This window comes from Pocillopora verrucosa, chromosome 9 (genome assembly GCF_036669915.1).
Source record: "Pocillopora verrucosa isolate sample1 chromosome 9, ASM3666991v2, whole genome shotgun sequence".
Lineage (NCBI taxonomy): Eukaryota > Metazoa > Cnidaria > Anthozoa > Scleractinia > Pocilloporidae > Pocillopora > Pocillopora verrucosa.
The window spans coordinates 7,284,958-7,300,300 of record NC_089320.1 but is presented as its reverse complement, the minus strand read 5'-3'; the positions used below and the strand labels follow the sequence as shown (position 1 = coordinate 7,300,300).

General features: G+C 38.9%; 2 protein-coding genes and 1 pseudogene across 2 annotated transcripts; 2 read left to right on the top strand and 1 right to left on the bottom strand.

Annotated features, from left to right (window-relative positions):
- Positions 1 to 192: 192 nt before the first annotated feature.
- LOC131774000 (adenosine receptor A2a-like) lies at positions 193 to 2,209 on the top strand. Its single transcript, XM_059090001.2, has one exon. The coding sequence runs from the start codon at positions 301 to 303 to the stop codon at positions 1,282 to 1,284; it is 984 nt and encodes a 327-aa protein (XP_058945984.2). The 5' UTR covers positions 193 to 300; the 3' UTR covers positions 1,285 to 2,209.
- A 6,228-nt stretch (positions 2,210 to 8,437) lies between these two features.
- LOC131773992 (tyramine receptor 1) lies at positions 8,438 to 10,851 on the bottom strand. Its single transcript, XM_059089985.2, has one exon. It carries the CDS (start codon positions 10,614 to 10,616, stop codon positions 8,619 to 8,621), a length of 1,998 nt encoding a protein of 665 aa, XP_058945968.2. The 5' UTR covers positions 10,617 to 10,851; the 3' UTR covers positions 8,438 to 8,618.
- Positions 10,852 to 13,204: 2,353 nt separating this feature from the next.
- Positions 13,205 to 14,052, top strand: LOC136283335 (histidine N-acetyltransferase-like; annotated as a pseudogene).
- The last annotated feature ends 1,291 nt before the right edge of the window (positions 14,053 to 15,343 follow it).

Genomic DNA, 15,343 nt, shown 5'->3' with positions numbered 1-15,343 from the left:
AACTGAAACTGGCTTCCATCCAAACTTTTAAGAGTCGAAATGGCAAGCTGTCATGTTTTGTACTTCCTGCAATATTTTCTAAAAAGCATATAAATGATTAAAGCCGAATAATATTGGTTACTGATTATGGAATTACTTACTTTTATAACAGTATTAGAATAAAGTAGGATTAATCGCCATTTCATCGCGCTGATAAAGCTTACTGTCCGCTGCTCTACCTGTCATTTATATCAGTTTACTTTAGGCAAGTGCCAACACCATTTGTCATCTTTTGTGAGCTTTGAGTCGTTGGTCTCAACAATGAATGATTCTTTGAACGACAGCACCACCTTATCCGCCAACATCTCAGTAGAAGATTGTTCTCTCCCTGTAGCTCATGGCATCGCTCTTATTTCCACAAATGCTTTCGTGGGGGTGTTTGGAACACTTGGTAACCTACTGGTTTGCTTGGCAGTTGTCATATATCCTCGCTTACGCCGACCATCCAACTACCTTCTGTTCAGTTTGGCCATCGCTGATTTGATTGTCACCATGGCGTGCGAGCCCCTTGTTGTGGCAATCTTCACTAAAAGGACGTTCTTCAACGACTGTGCACCAGACTTGGAACTCCCATACGTGATTTTATCTATGCTTTCGTGCTCTGCTTCTGTACTACATATGGCGGCAATCAGCATCGATCGTTTCATCGCAGTTGTGTTTCCCCTGCACCACAGAGCCATGTCAGATACCTGCGGATTAAAAGCAATGTTGATAACGTGTTGGGCATATCCAATCTCAGTTCCCATCTTAAGCGCCGTTGTTCCACCAACCTTTCCAAAAGATATTTTTGCTTTGTTGATGTTTGCAATCAGTTACGGAATTATTTTCTTGTCTTACTCACTTATCGTGATTTCCCTCGTCAGACATAAAAGACAAGAAAAGCAACTTGAAATGCGCCGAAATAGTAATGCTAGTCATCAGACTCACGTTGAAATCCGAGTGGCCTCCACCCTTGGGATCGTAATTCTTGTTTTCACAGCATGTTGGCTTCCGTTCGTCGTAGTGCTTTATGCAACAGGACGCCTATTGATCAAGAAGCACGGAGTTGCCTATATGTGGATCAGGACCTTGGCTCTTTCAAACTCTGCCATTAACTTCTCTATATATGGTTCAAGAATGCAGAACTTCCGTGAAGCGTTCTCTGCAACTGGACGAAAAGTTCTGGGTGCTTTCACTAGACAATGTTCCCGGACCCAAGTGTATGATTTGAACGTAAGCAAGACCCAGTCCTCTAGTTCGAGATGATAACAATTCAGAACCACCTCCCTACCATGAGTAGAAGAATCCAACGCACCAACAGTGGAAAAGTCTTGCAAGCATTTTCACTACATCCTTTCTCGGGTTAATTAAGGAAAACCAGAAGACTGAGTTTGGTGGTGGTGTTTTATAAGAGGGTATAGGCATGAATTTTCATATGGCTAGTAACGTTTAAGGTGAAGACCAGAGATTTATTTTTAGGCTTAAAGGAAAAAAGGAGAAAGCAGTCCTGCAGCTACAGCAAGGTAACGCCTTCGCAAACGTTAGGTTTTCATGAACTATGCATACCCAAACCTTTAACGCTGAGGCATTGTGACAATATAGGACTGGTTCTTTTGCTGAACACGAAAAGATAAACCATCATAGTGAAAACGTGACTCAACAAACACGACCACTATCATCACATCGAAATTCAGTTGATCATGCAAAATGTTGTTAGGTAGCATGCCAAATATTTGAAAAATCAATATGTTGAGAATGACCTCTCAGTTAATCCTAATTCCCTCTTCGACACTTTTCTATCATTGCATGGCAATCAGAGCTTGATTGTATTGCTGTGTCGATAGATGACTTGACACTTAACAATACCGATAAATGAACTGAAACTTCAATATTTCTAATTATAAGAGTGATAAATAACTACTTGGCAACATCACTTTGAATTCTAAGCCAGAGAAATTCCGCACGATGCAACACATGGAGAGGGTCACTCAACATTCAGACGTAATGGCTTCACTTGGAACAATAACCATAAGGGTGTCTGCCTTTCATGATGCTATTTTTTTTATTATTTAATAGTGACTTAGGAATATTTCATATATTGATTTTTAACTAAGGGCAACTTTTATGTTGCTATTGGCAAAGTATATAAAAGGTTTATGAAAACGCCTTAGTAATAGCTTGTAGCCTAGGAATATGGCCCATAGAATTTTAAACTCATGTACATTGATATGATTGAGGAATATTCTCGCTTCTGAGTGTGAGTTTACTCTTTTATTAAAATATTTTTTAATCAGAAAAATAACCATATTGCGAAAAGTTTCGTTCAAGAGCGAAAGAGAAATATAAAGCTAAATAAAAGAAATCTCAGTTTCTCTGATGTACTTTCTAAGGTGCGGATGACTAAGTTAAGCGTTTAAAAGCCTTTAATTATTAATGATTATAAACATATTTTGCTGAGCGTCAGTAAATGCGATTTGAAGCTATGTACTTTTTCGTAACTTGGTCGGACAACGGTGCACCTGACATTCTTAAAAATATGGATGAACAAACGACAAAAATGTAAAGTACCCTATACTTATCGAGCCTCTCTCATTTTCCAGATCAACCGACGTGAAGTTCGAGCTCGTCTTCAAATTATTTGATGTTCCAATTTCTCGCTAAGCTTCTTTGAAAATTATTTCTTTCCAAGCATAATCTGTATAGAATGGAACGAGCTGTAGTATCAAAGGATAACGTTTTTGAGACAAAATCTCTCAGTTTGAAGCAAGATAAAATGAAGTGCAATTTCCTTACATTACCTGTCTGATCTGTAATTTCTCCATCTGAGGCTGAGGTGCAATTTATCTGTTTAGTATCATGAACCGCCCTTCGTCTGGAATAGCCGTGGTCATTGTTATGTTAAACGGCTATCATGACCTCTGTGATCAAACATGCAAGAATAAGTGATAAGATTAGGATTGGATCTCAGAATGACAGTCAACCGGAAAATGAAAGTATGCTTTGCCATCACATTGGAGTTGTAAAAGTTGATTTTACAGCTTCATGTGTTCCGCTCGTTGTCGGGAAAATTGTTGGTCAAGAGATATGAGAGGTCTTATGACTTAGAAATGTCCTCTAGCTCTTCTTTATAACTTGAGTTGACAAGTGATATTAGAGCTTCTAAACGAGGCAGTTTCATTAACACTTATAGACTGTTTGCTTTTCCCACGTCGTCCATTAGCAGAGTACTTTGAAACATGCATTCTTTAATAGAGTTCAACGGAAAGCAAATGAAAGTTAGGTTTTTCATTTAATCATCTTCATAACAACTCCAGGTTCTCTATCTTTCCTAAACTTGATCTTGGCCTCTTTACAAGAGACAAAAGAATCGCACCGTCTACTTAAAACTACCTTTTGTGGATGTTTGTTGATTATTGTTTATTTTAGAAAAGACATAGAGTATATTCTATCAAATGAGGCCATTCACTTGTGTCAGATGCCGACTGCCGAAGTGATTGCCATAGTTTTGTAGAGTACTACGAAAATATGTCTTAGTTCGGTGATATTTCGTCATTAAAAGACCACTTAAGCCTAAATATCTCTACTAAATGGCTCGCATTTCTAATAAAGCAAACTGATAACAGTTGAGGATAGTAGCGAACACGAAGGTTCATGATATTGGTTTGCTTGTGTCACTTAGCGGGCATGAATTCATCTGAGACATCGACGCTGCATTGCAACGTCCAACACTCATGGTTAAAATTCCATCACTGTTCTTTTTCTCACTATATCCCTCTTTTTGTCTTGATTTGTTTTCTTTTTCGTCTTGGAATAAATCCACTAAGCTTTGCAACCCTTGCAATAACCTTTCTTTTTAGCCTCCGAGGAAGCAGGTTGTGTTACATTTTTATCTTTAATCGTCTCCCCCGCAGAGTTTTGTTTCGAAGGAGGTGTCCCTTTCTTTGGACAGTCTGAAGGGGGCTGTTTCTTGACCCGAATGGGAATACGTGGTGGAAAGTCACGTTCTTTCCCCGTTTCTCCTAAACACGAATGTAACATTAACGAACATCGCAGTCTGGAACTCATAAAACGCATGTCTCGTAAGTCAGGTATCATGGGCCTTGATCTAGCGCCGGTAACATTCAAGGTATTCCGAGTAAGAACGCGAGTGCACGGTGAGGATTCACTACAACTCTCTGAATAATAATAAAAACGACTGTTGTTAGCCCCATGTGGCGAAAAAGTGGCTCTGGAGGAAGCAGCGAGCCTCGCAGCCTTTTGACAGTGTTTATCAATGGCGTGTTGATACTCTTGATATACAGGATGCTTAGAGTTTCCAATATATGCTTTGATTACAGGTCTTCTTTTACGGTCCACTCCATGAACCAATGTTAGAAGTTGGTGATTACCTTCTTCTGTGTCTTCCTGTCGCCACATCTTGGATACTAATGGTCAAGTGGAGGCAACTTACAACAACACTAAGAAATTCGACAATAGATGGAACAAGTCTGTTATACAAGCCGCTTGAGTACTGAAGGTTTGACAAGTAAGTTATTTCCTTGTGACTGAGAACTCTGCTGACACAAAGAGAAACAATGCCCCTCTGATGTTCGGACCAAAATCAAGACGGTATTTTCTATTAACTAGAGTTGTTGGAGTTTTTGGAAAATGGCAGGTAATTACAGTTCGTTGATGAAATAAAAGCCCCTGAGGATTAGTTGCCGTTAATTCCTGTCTAATCTCCTCAAACACGTAATCTTTTGCTTAAAATTAGACCAAAAATAACATGAAAATAATTGTACCAGCACGTCTCTTAGAAAACAGAACGACTGAGATGGGACGATCTTAATTGCAAAACTGTTATGAATCGACGATGAATACTAATTTAACTTGGGTAGCTATTGTCAAGTTTATTACTTTCAAAGGCGTGCGGAACTTTTCATCTTGAAAAGCCTTCTTTTGTTTCCTTAACCAAAGCAATTATTTTTGCTTTGTGGCTGATAATGACAGGTAGAAAGTTCAATAAAATGGAACAGCGAAGCCTAACATTATTGGTTTTGTTAGATCATAAGCTTTAATTATTTAAAATGGATTAAGATGCAATACAAAACATTTCATATACGCTGAGAAAAAGTAAGCTGAGAAAAATTGAGATAAAGAATGTTACAATTGACGTCATTATAGATCCATTGGATAAGTGTGGTAACGAAAAAGAAGTATCGCAGGGCACCAAAAGAAATCCTGATGTTCTTTCATGCACGTGCACCAAGGATCCCACAGAAAAAAATTCAAGTGTTTGGTGAACTAATCTGTTGAACGTGACTTACCTGCGGTAGAACAGGATTGACACCAGCTGAAATCCACGTAACAACATTCAGTCTGTTTACTTGGCCAAAACAACCATAGCTACAACTTAATGTTTCACCTACTCCTGCTTAACGATTCTTTTCATACATACTAGGAGGCGGAGGGTGGAGTTTAGCGTTTTTAAGTTCAATAACCGGTCCTGATTCAGCGCACGGAGCCCCCCACCTTGTCCTTTGGCATTTTTTCAGGCTTTCCCAAGAACTCACCGTGGAACTCATTCATACCACCGTTAAAAGGAGGTATCTTTTCCCAGAGCCCGGCACAATGCCTCGCTTAGGGCTAAAGCCCGGAGCGTGTGACACACCAGGCCCCGTCTCCGATTTATCAAACACCTCATATGGTATAATTCGAAGAAAAAGAGAAGTCGTTGAAAACCTTGTGGAGTGTCCCATCTCTCATACGATATCAAGTCTATTTTGAACATTGTCATTTTAATCACTTGTGGATATAAATACTATAGTTTTGCTATATTAAATGAAAGGTCAACAGCAGGTACTGAGGAGTCGAGGGACATTTGTAATACCTAATGGCGATCATACTCTCTTTACAACATACCAGCCGATGCTGATGTCCCACCCGTCCCACCTGAGTCCTTTCGCTGTTTTTTAGCTCACAGCTTTTTTGTATTGCTTTAGGACTACTTTTAGTCTCATACGTCTCAATGATCGGCCTTTAGAGGTTTACAATCACTTGCTACATTCAAAAAATATATAAATATATAGGAACCCATATTAATTTTTTCCTTTCCAGCCCCCATTTCGATGACTGATCAAGGCCTCCGTGAAAATTCGATACTGTGTCCACTTCTTAACCTCTGTCGTCATAACGTCTAAAATTCTTTTCACGCCAATTTGGATACACGCTGGCACCGTTTTGTATAATGTTTGAATACATGCACGTCATACTAAAACAAAGGACTGAATGATATATCTCATGGATACTAGAAAGAAAAAAAAACTTGAGTCTGAGCGGGTCGTAGCCGCACAGGAAGAGCCGTGAACCATAAAGTTACCTTGTGGACAAACTGATAGACTCGTCTTTTCTTCGTTGTGTTCTGTCGTTTCGTTATGTCATGATGTTCCGCCGTGCTCCTTCATCTCTTCGTTACGTAAAGTCGTTCCTTCGTTTTGTTGCGTCACTGTGTTACATCGTTTCGTCGTTCGACTCGACGTTTTGTCACTTCCATGTTTTGTTTCTGTGGTTGACTATGCAGGACTGGAAATGAGGTACAACTCGCTGTCAAATACCTCACTCGGTTATCATTTTCACCTTCGTTACGAAAAAAGACTGAATTGTTATCGTTCAATGAAGTTTAAACGCTTTTGGAAAAAAATGATAGTGTTTGAACAATGATCTGTTATGCAATATTTACGTTCGTCTCTACGTAAGAATCAAATGATGCATAACACTCAGAGAGATGGTGTATCAGTAACTTGTAAGAGCTTCCACTATTCGTTGATATAATGGCTGATTAATGTATCAATAACTGGAGTCGAAATGACCTCTTGGGCTCTTTAGAAACTTTAGTTTATTTGATAAAAGGAAGGAACTATCCGGTCCCTTCAATGTTGTGAGAGAGTGATACACAAGAACATCAGAAACACACTCAGCTACTCCTTGTGCGCCACTTTGTTGTTTTTACCACAATTTGACGTCATCTGTGATCTATTGCTGAACAGATGCGAGGCAGCATGGTACCTTTTGGTTAAATAAAAGCCCTGCCGTGAGTGACAACGTGAAGTGCGTAGTTTCACTTCAGCTGCAAAAATCCCGTCCAATTTAGCCGCAATTTTTCAAAACTATCAAGATTATTTTCCTATCCATTCTGATTGAGATATACCTTTTGGAGCTGTAAATGAACGGTAAATATGCTTAATAATACTCCATTCGAAAAACAGTGAAAATGCAACTCATTCAAGCGACGAAATTAGCTTTGGAGCGAACGATTCTTTTTTGTCAAACACGATACGAGTTATAAATGGAAAAAGAAAACCGAGCTTTCTGACTTCAAGTGAGGCTTTGCGAGGTTCCAGCGGACTCTTTTCTTTCGAAGGGTAAATATTGTTATCAGATGTTGATAGGTCCAAAAGGTATCGTCGAATAAAAGACTTTGCGCTGCGCAATTTTCTATCTGTGGATTGTGGTAAACAAGCATTCAAGCATGAGGAATCTATACTACCCAGACCCCGTCATGCAAGAAATTCATACGTTTTTCACTGCAAAAAAAAAATTAACGTTTCTTGCGTACACCCTTGGTCTCGAAATATTTCTTTGCCATAGTTAGCTTGTCTTCTTTGACTGTGAATACAGCTATTTCAATTTACGTTGTCGGATCAAAGCTTCAAGGGTACGGGACAAGACCGATTACCGACAACCTCATCCACTTGAAACCCCAACATTTCTTTCATCCATGCAAATGGCTCGCCATCGGAGATCTTCGCTGTATGGACGAGGCATTGTTAATTTTGCTGATAATTATTCATTAAGATCCCATATTCCCCTTCGGTCTTGTCTTGTAGGCTTGAGGCTTTGATCCGACAACGTAAATTGAAATAGCTGTATATGAAAATCATATATGTGAACTCCGGGCCAGGAAATTAATATGAAAGCGATCTTCGCAATAATGAACGATATTCACTTCTGCTTGAGTGGTATTTAGTACTGCGAAGATGGCCTCCATATTCATTTGTCTTCAATTGATAGTTTTCAGGTAGTATAAGTGATTTCTGGGTAGACCCAACGCAGTTGCAATAAAATTCCTTTTTCGTGCACAAGTTCTCCTGCTATGATCTGAGATAATTAATTCATGTATAGCATGCTTATAGAGAGGTAGATGTAAATGCACCTGGGAAATTTTAGGGCACTCAAGAATCGGAAGAGTCAAAAGTCTCGCCCTCGCCTCGGGCAACTCTACGCTTCTCAGTCTCGTGCTCTCCAAACTTCCCGTGTGCATGCATACCTCGTAATACGTACGCTAAGCATGAGCTAATTTCTAAAGATTTGGCTAAAAATACAAAAGACAAAAGTGAAAGGAATACAATGAAGTATTGAATGAATGCTAATGATATGGTATTGTCGGTATTGTGTTTTACTTTAAAATGGTTTCGTAATGACAATGAAAAGGTCCTTTTTGTTGATTTATCAACCTTCTATAAATGCGGCCCTATCTGTGCGCTGAGGGACAGCATAATGTTTCATTTTATTACCTTACATGCAATTGTCATCCTTTCTCGTCTGTGCTCTGTAATAAGCATTCAAAAGAAACCTCTTTTACACTGTAAAATCTGCTTGAATCGCTTTCTAAACTGCCGGCTCATTACTCCATAAATAACAGGATTGCAGGCAGAGTTCAACATTGCAAGCCAAGTGGTGATAGCAAAAAATTCATCCGGCCATGAACAGCCTTCAAATAAGAGGCAAAATATTCCTATAAAGTGAGGTGTCCAGCACAACACGAATGTGCCTACTACGATCAATAAAGTCTTAGCAGCTTTGGTTTCACGTCGCATTTTCGCTCGGGCCTGTACATCCTTCTTTTTTCGAAGTTTATCAAGCGCAAGTTTTGATTTGCTAAATGCTCTAAACGCGTTTGGCCCCGCAAAGTTCTTTAGAGTGGTGATAGAAACAGTTGAAAACTTTTTTCTACGCGTTGTGGGAGAGGCTTTGCTGCCCTCTCGAACGCTTTTTGACGAGAAAGCAAACGAACTTTGAGATGAACATTGAGAAACAACTACAGGAATTTGCGACGATTGCCTAGCAAAATCTGAGTCACTATAGGCTCTATTTTGTCGCGGTTGTACAATCGCCCCGACTGAAAGGCTATTTGACCGACAAGACCTTCTTATTTCTAAGTTATCATCCGTTTTCATAGCATATGAAGGGTATTCGTTCGTATTATTTGCGTCACTGTCCTTTGTTGATTCGTTTACATTTGACTTGTAATTGTTTAAATTCCCTAAATCTGCACGAAGTTCATTAAAATGTTGCATAATTGATTCCATTTCCTCTTTTCCTTTCACATTTTGAAGAGGAGGTAAATAAATGGCACCAGTCTTCCTTTTCATAGTGTTGGTATTTGATTTAGGAGGCGGTATGTCCACGTACGCACTGTCTAGTAGAGTTGATGCGCACTGTCGATCGCGTATGTTGTCACAGATTGGTTCGTTCGATAAGATAGCTGAATCTTGTACACTTTCACAACTGCTATTCAAAATGCTTCCCCCGTCTGTGCTTCCATATTCGCTTGAAGTTCTCCTTGGTTTTAGATAACTTATTGAACCTCCCTCTTCAAAACCAGAATCCTTAGAAGGTTGATCGCTAGTGTTTGTCATTTTAAAAGATGATGTCGTGACCTCTTTTCGTTCGTCGTAAATTATCATCGGTGTTTGACGATCTGATAAGAATTTTTCGTCGTATATGTCGCTGTTTATTGAACTCTGACTTTTGCCCAGATCTTTGACTGATAAAACAGAGTGCGGATCTTTTGATGTGGAGTTCAAATGCGTTTGACTATCGTCTCGGAAACCAGAGTATTCACTTGAGCTGGGTTCCTCCTTCACTCCAATTGAACCCGTAATTGGGACAACTTTCCTCGATTGCATCTTGGCTGTGCGAAAAATCTTTAAATATGTCACCATCATTATGGCAAGTGGCAAGAAAAAGCACACGGAAAATAGAAATATTGTGTAAGAAATACTGTACCCCCACTCAACAGTGCAGATAGACTCGGATCGTATAAAAGTGTACTGCGTCCAATCGGTGAGTGGTAGGCAAGCCATAAGTAAGGCATGGAACCATATATAAGTAATCATTCCAGCGGCAACTTTGTTCGTTATCCACGTACCGTACTTAAAAGGATAGAGAATTGCACAGTATCGGTCAATTGACACCGCTGCGAGCGTGAGAATCGAAGCGATACAAAACAAAGAGTTGGCCATACCGTTGACCTTACACCACTTGTCCCCGAAGATCCAATCATACGTGATGGATGAGGCGAGTGTAAAAGGCATCCCGATCATAGTTAGTAATAAATCGGCGCAGGCTAGATTGATTATGAACGCGTTCGTAATTGTTTGCAGAGTTTTGTCGATGTAAATGGCCGCCAGAATGAGTAGATTGCCCCCCAACGCAACAAGTATTATAGCCACCATAGAGGCAGCTTGAAGGAATACACCACCTCTTGATCGAAGATCCTGCGTCGTGACATCGCCAACAGAGTCTGTAAGAGTCTTATTCAGTAAAATGTCCACCATGTTGTACCCCTCTTGGGCATACACATACTTCAAGTGTTTCAAGCGACTAAGTACCTCGGACTAATTGTTCACGCTTGAACGGAAATTCATCCAAATAGTTCAGCAAAGTAAAATGCATAAACATGAGACGCAAGCTATTTTTGCGTTGATTGAATTTTGCTAAGCACGGTGTCCTTGCTTGAAGTAGTTTGAGACTAAATAAGTGAAGACGACTCGTTCAACGACTCCTTAATTATGCAACCGTTTAACCAAAAGGAAAAGATAGAAAATGTCATTTGTGAAGACCTGAGCAAAGTATAGGTATTAAAAACATTGTTGGTACTAAACGCCCCCGTGTCAGTTAAAAAACAAAAGCATCACTTAATTATGGATTCAAAAAATGTTTGTAATAGAATTCGAAAAAATGTTTTTGTTCTGATTGAGTAAATAGGACTTCAAAGAACGAACGTGCCCGCTGAGGACTTTAAAACATTCACAAGTGATGATAGACGGTATTTAGAGATTCACTTTGCACTTTCAGTCTATACTTTTAGTGTTAAAGCCTTGAGACTTTAATTGTCTAAAGAAGTGGTTAATCAACATATTCCATTGAGAGCCAACATTCTTCATTGCTTCCCGTAAATTTCTTTTCATGCCAGTTCACAAAAGCATAACTTGAAATTATCACTTCAAACAATACTCAGCACTTCAACGATTTTCGTGATTTTCGTCCATTTTTTTGTATGTTTTGAGCGTTCCAGAGAATTAAAAAGCCAATTTCTTCTGCTTAGTTAATCTAGTAATATCTGTTAATCTTAAGCATACGTAAGTGACTCGAATATTGGATTTTATGGCCTTGTCTAAAAGTAGTCTTGGTACACTATCTACGTTGGTTTTCTCATAGATTGTTCTTCAGTTAGTTTTAATTCCTGATCCCCCGGAACTTTTTCTTTGTGTTAAAATTGTGATAATGACTGTTATGAAATTTCACAAACAGCAAGGAAATATGCGGCAGTCAATAGGGGCCATAAAAGGCGATTTTTTTTCAAATGCTAATATAAAACAATTAAATCAACACACAAGGACTGAAGCACTTAAGTCTCTCCCGTGTCTACCTTTTTAGTGATAAAAAAGTCAGTACCATACCATCTTTCTTACTCGATTTACAAACATGAAGCTATCGACATCGCTGATCCTAGCAGTATGTAGGACGCGTGTCATTAGGAACTTCGTAATACGCCTCGCTCACCATAGGCTCGGCGGTATTGCATCGAAGCGCGGAATCCGAAGGTCTGAGGTTCGATTCCTCATGGGGACTCAGAATTTTCTTTGTCCCACGCTCGTGACAAGACGAAAAACATCTTTCTCTGTCATGATGAATGTTTTACATTCAGATGCATCAAGTATAAAATATTTCCTCGTGACACGACCGCATCATCACTGATTTAATTTACTAATCGTGTATAAAATAATGCTTGGAGAATTAATAAGAACTACCGTACTTTACTATGCTGTATATGGGCTCTCATTTCATGCCACGAGTACTTGTTATTATTCTCAACCGTACAAAGTCAGCCGTCATACATTGACTGACATAGAGTGATATGCGGCCGGATACTATAAGGGCTTATTAAAAAAACCGGAAGTAAGAGATTGACACAAAATTTGAAGTCACATCTCCTAACACAGAGAGTTGGATACATAACTTCATGATCAATGTTTTACATCCAGATGCATCAAGGATAAAATGTTTCTTATAACACGACCACATCAGCTCTGATTTAATTTTTAATCGTGTATAAAAGAAGGCTTCCACTACTAAGGTAAAGTGTGACTTTAAGAGTAAAGAAAAGTCAAATTTGGGTTGCCTTTACGCTCCCAACATCAAACCTCAGTTATTTGGATTATGTGTTGATCACGGTGAGGAGGAAACTACGCTTCTATTATTACACTTCGTTGATTTTATGTTTAAATTCTATCCAGCATCTTTGAAGTTCTTGCGTGGCCAGTCATGCCATGTCTAAAATCCATCCAGCAGCGCATGTACAACATTGCCCTTGGCTTATAAGCTGTGCCTAGTGCAACCGACAGTTGCGCTTTCTTGGAATTTCTTGAAAAGGGCAACTGCCAGCCTCTTTAGCCAAGTGTTTAGGTTCTTTGAGATTGGTCAAAGTTCACAAGTCACAGCTTCTCTGTAATGTATGAAAGAAAGCTTAGCGATGGAAACAATTTTTTTCACCAACTTCTTATTATTCCGGCTTTGGTGTTGGTTGCAACATGAAGCAATACAACTTGCACCTTCAGGCGGGTCACGTGACTACCTTTGAGGAAGAGGTCATTGAGTCTGAGGACGATGGCATCCGGGAAGATGTGATTTGGGGCGAAATAAACTGCTTTCATCGAGACATTCAAGCGTAGCCTCCTACGAATGGAACCGGTAATATTTTCTCAACCGCAAGTATTGACGCAAAAGCCAAAACCACACGTTTGCAATCATCCATTATATAAGCAAGAAAAATAATTTACTCAGTAGTTCAGAAGACAACTTGTGATCATCGGCGAAATTATTCATGTGCGTTAGTGAAGCAATGCTTTAACGAATTCAAATAATGATATCTAAATTGTTTCACCGGCTTGGTTTGTCAAAAACCCTGTTATATCGAAAAGATTGTCTTTTAAGGTCAAAAAAAAAAAGTTTCCTTTCTCGTCTGGAAGAGGGGCAAGTGTCTGTTCGCCTGGCTAATGCGAATGACTACGACGAGATTTTGGAACTGTCTCAGAATATTAAAGACACCTTCGACTATTTTCCCTTCAGGTTTCACAAATGGCTTGCGGAACCCGACAAAATCGCTGTACAGGGAGTACAAAATTCATTCCAAAAGCACAAAATCAGAGATAAAGAACTGCTTGACTACGATTTTTTAACTTACAAAGTTGACCCAGAGCAAGTCAACTTTGAACATAAGTTACAAAACTGCTCGAAACTTCGACCCTGCCCAAAGGAAGAGTTTGAAAAAAGATTCTGAAAAACGCTGTTACTAGCTCACTATTTCCTAATAATATTCTGGTTATTGACTGGCAGCCGTTTGAAGCCATCCCATCTAACATCGGGTACATCGCACAAGACAGAGATCGATACTTTGTCGATTCGTCAAATGGTTGTCAGAGCCAGTTGCACCCATCGTCTTTCAGTCTGGGAAGATTTGTGCAGGTTGTGTGCGGTATGGTGTGGTCGTCGACTATCTACGCTAAGGATTCAGAGCTTTGTCAGTCCCACGTGATCCATCAATTGATGAGTGCCAACCAAACTGCCAAAGGAAACTTCTTATTCAGCACGTATTAAGATCCTTCCCTCACCAAGTATTGCAGAGAAGTCCTTAACGACATTCCAGGTGTTACGAGGATAAACGATGAAGAACCTTTTCAAAAGATGTTCATCTTTGAAGCTGTACCATGAATTTTTACGCTTTGGAGTAATGGAATACTTTATGCCTTTTTTCAATCTGAAAGACCTCAGTCTGATTTACTTCATGTCTCCCATACTTGTACTAGTTACTTTTCTGTAATTTACTTGGGTTTTCTTGAACAAGTTTGTTAAAATGTTTTTTTTTTATGTAATTGGCATTAGGTTCTGCTTTTTTTTTAAATTTACTTTCCTAATTATACTCTTGATTTCAAGAAAGCCTATGAAAAATTTAACTATATGTTAAATTGAATCAATCGTACTTGTTGTTGTTTATAGCTCCAAGTCTTCTTAAGAGCTTTACATTTTGTTGATGATTTCGGCGAAAATGTTTTTTAACACCGTTATTAATGTTCCTCATTCTCACGGTCAAACATGATAATTCAATCCTGAACACTAGCAGGGAATTTCAAATTCAGTATTTTAAGAAGTGATATTAGGTTATAAAATGATGGATAGCGACTGAATTCAAGTCTTTCGGCTGGTTTGTACGAGGCCAAAGACTCTACATAACAAAGAAACAAACACATTAAAGGATGCATTTCATTTCAATTTTCTTTCACCAAATTCTTGTGTGTATTTTAACAAAATTAAGAAGATGGAAAACACATAATGCATGGTTTGAATCCGTTCACTTATTTTAGATTTTCCTGGTAAAACCCCAAATGTTGACTGATGTAGTTTAAGATATCCTTGGACCAACAAAACAGATACATTCAAATCAACTCAATGATGCGACGAATTTAATTTTAATTTGAAATAATTTATTCTTAAATAAGTGAATCAAAACTGACGTGAAATCTAATATTTGTGTTTCTAAAGGGTTCAGTATTGATCTGAAAATTTAAGACATTTGGCTTTACCGTTTCTCAGTTGACCTTAGTACTTTCAATTCTCAAGCATGAAGATTTCGATTTTTACCATATGAAAGTTAACGGTTTCATCTGTTGACACCCTTTTAGAATGATTACTGCTGTCTTAATTGCTGGTGTTCGTGGTAAATATGGCTCTTTGCCGATCAAGATGCCTCAGTCTGAGTTTATTTCTTCGGTATTTAGGGAAAGGTTGAGGACGAGTAAAGTATTTTCATTCGGAACTCCATCTCCAATGCTCCATTGAACCGAGTCTTAATTCTCCAACAATTTTACCGAGTGAATCCCTATAAATGTCAAATTATTGAATAGTAATGCCGGAACGCTAAGTGGGCAAACAAGGTGATGAGAAAGTAGATAACATATTTTTGCTACTTTCGTGGACCTTTCCAAAAGCATAGTTAATCGATTAA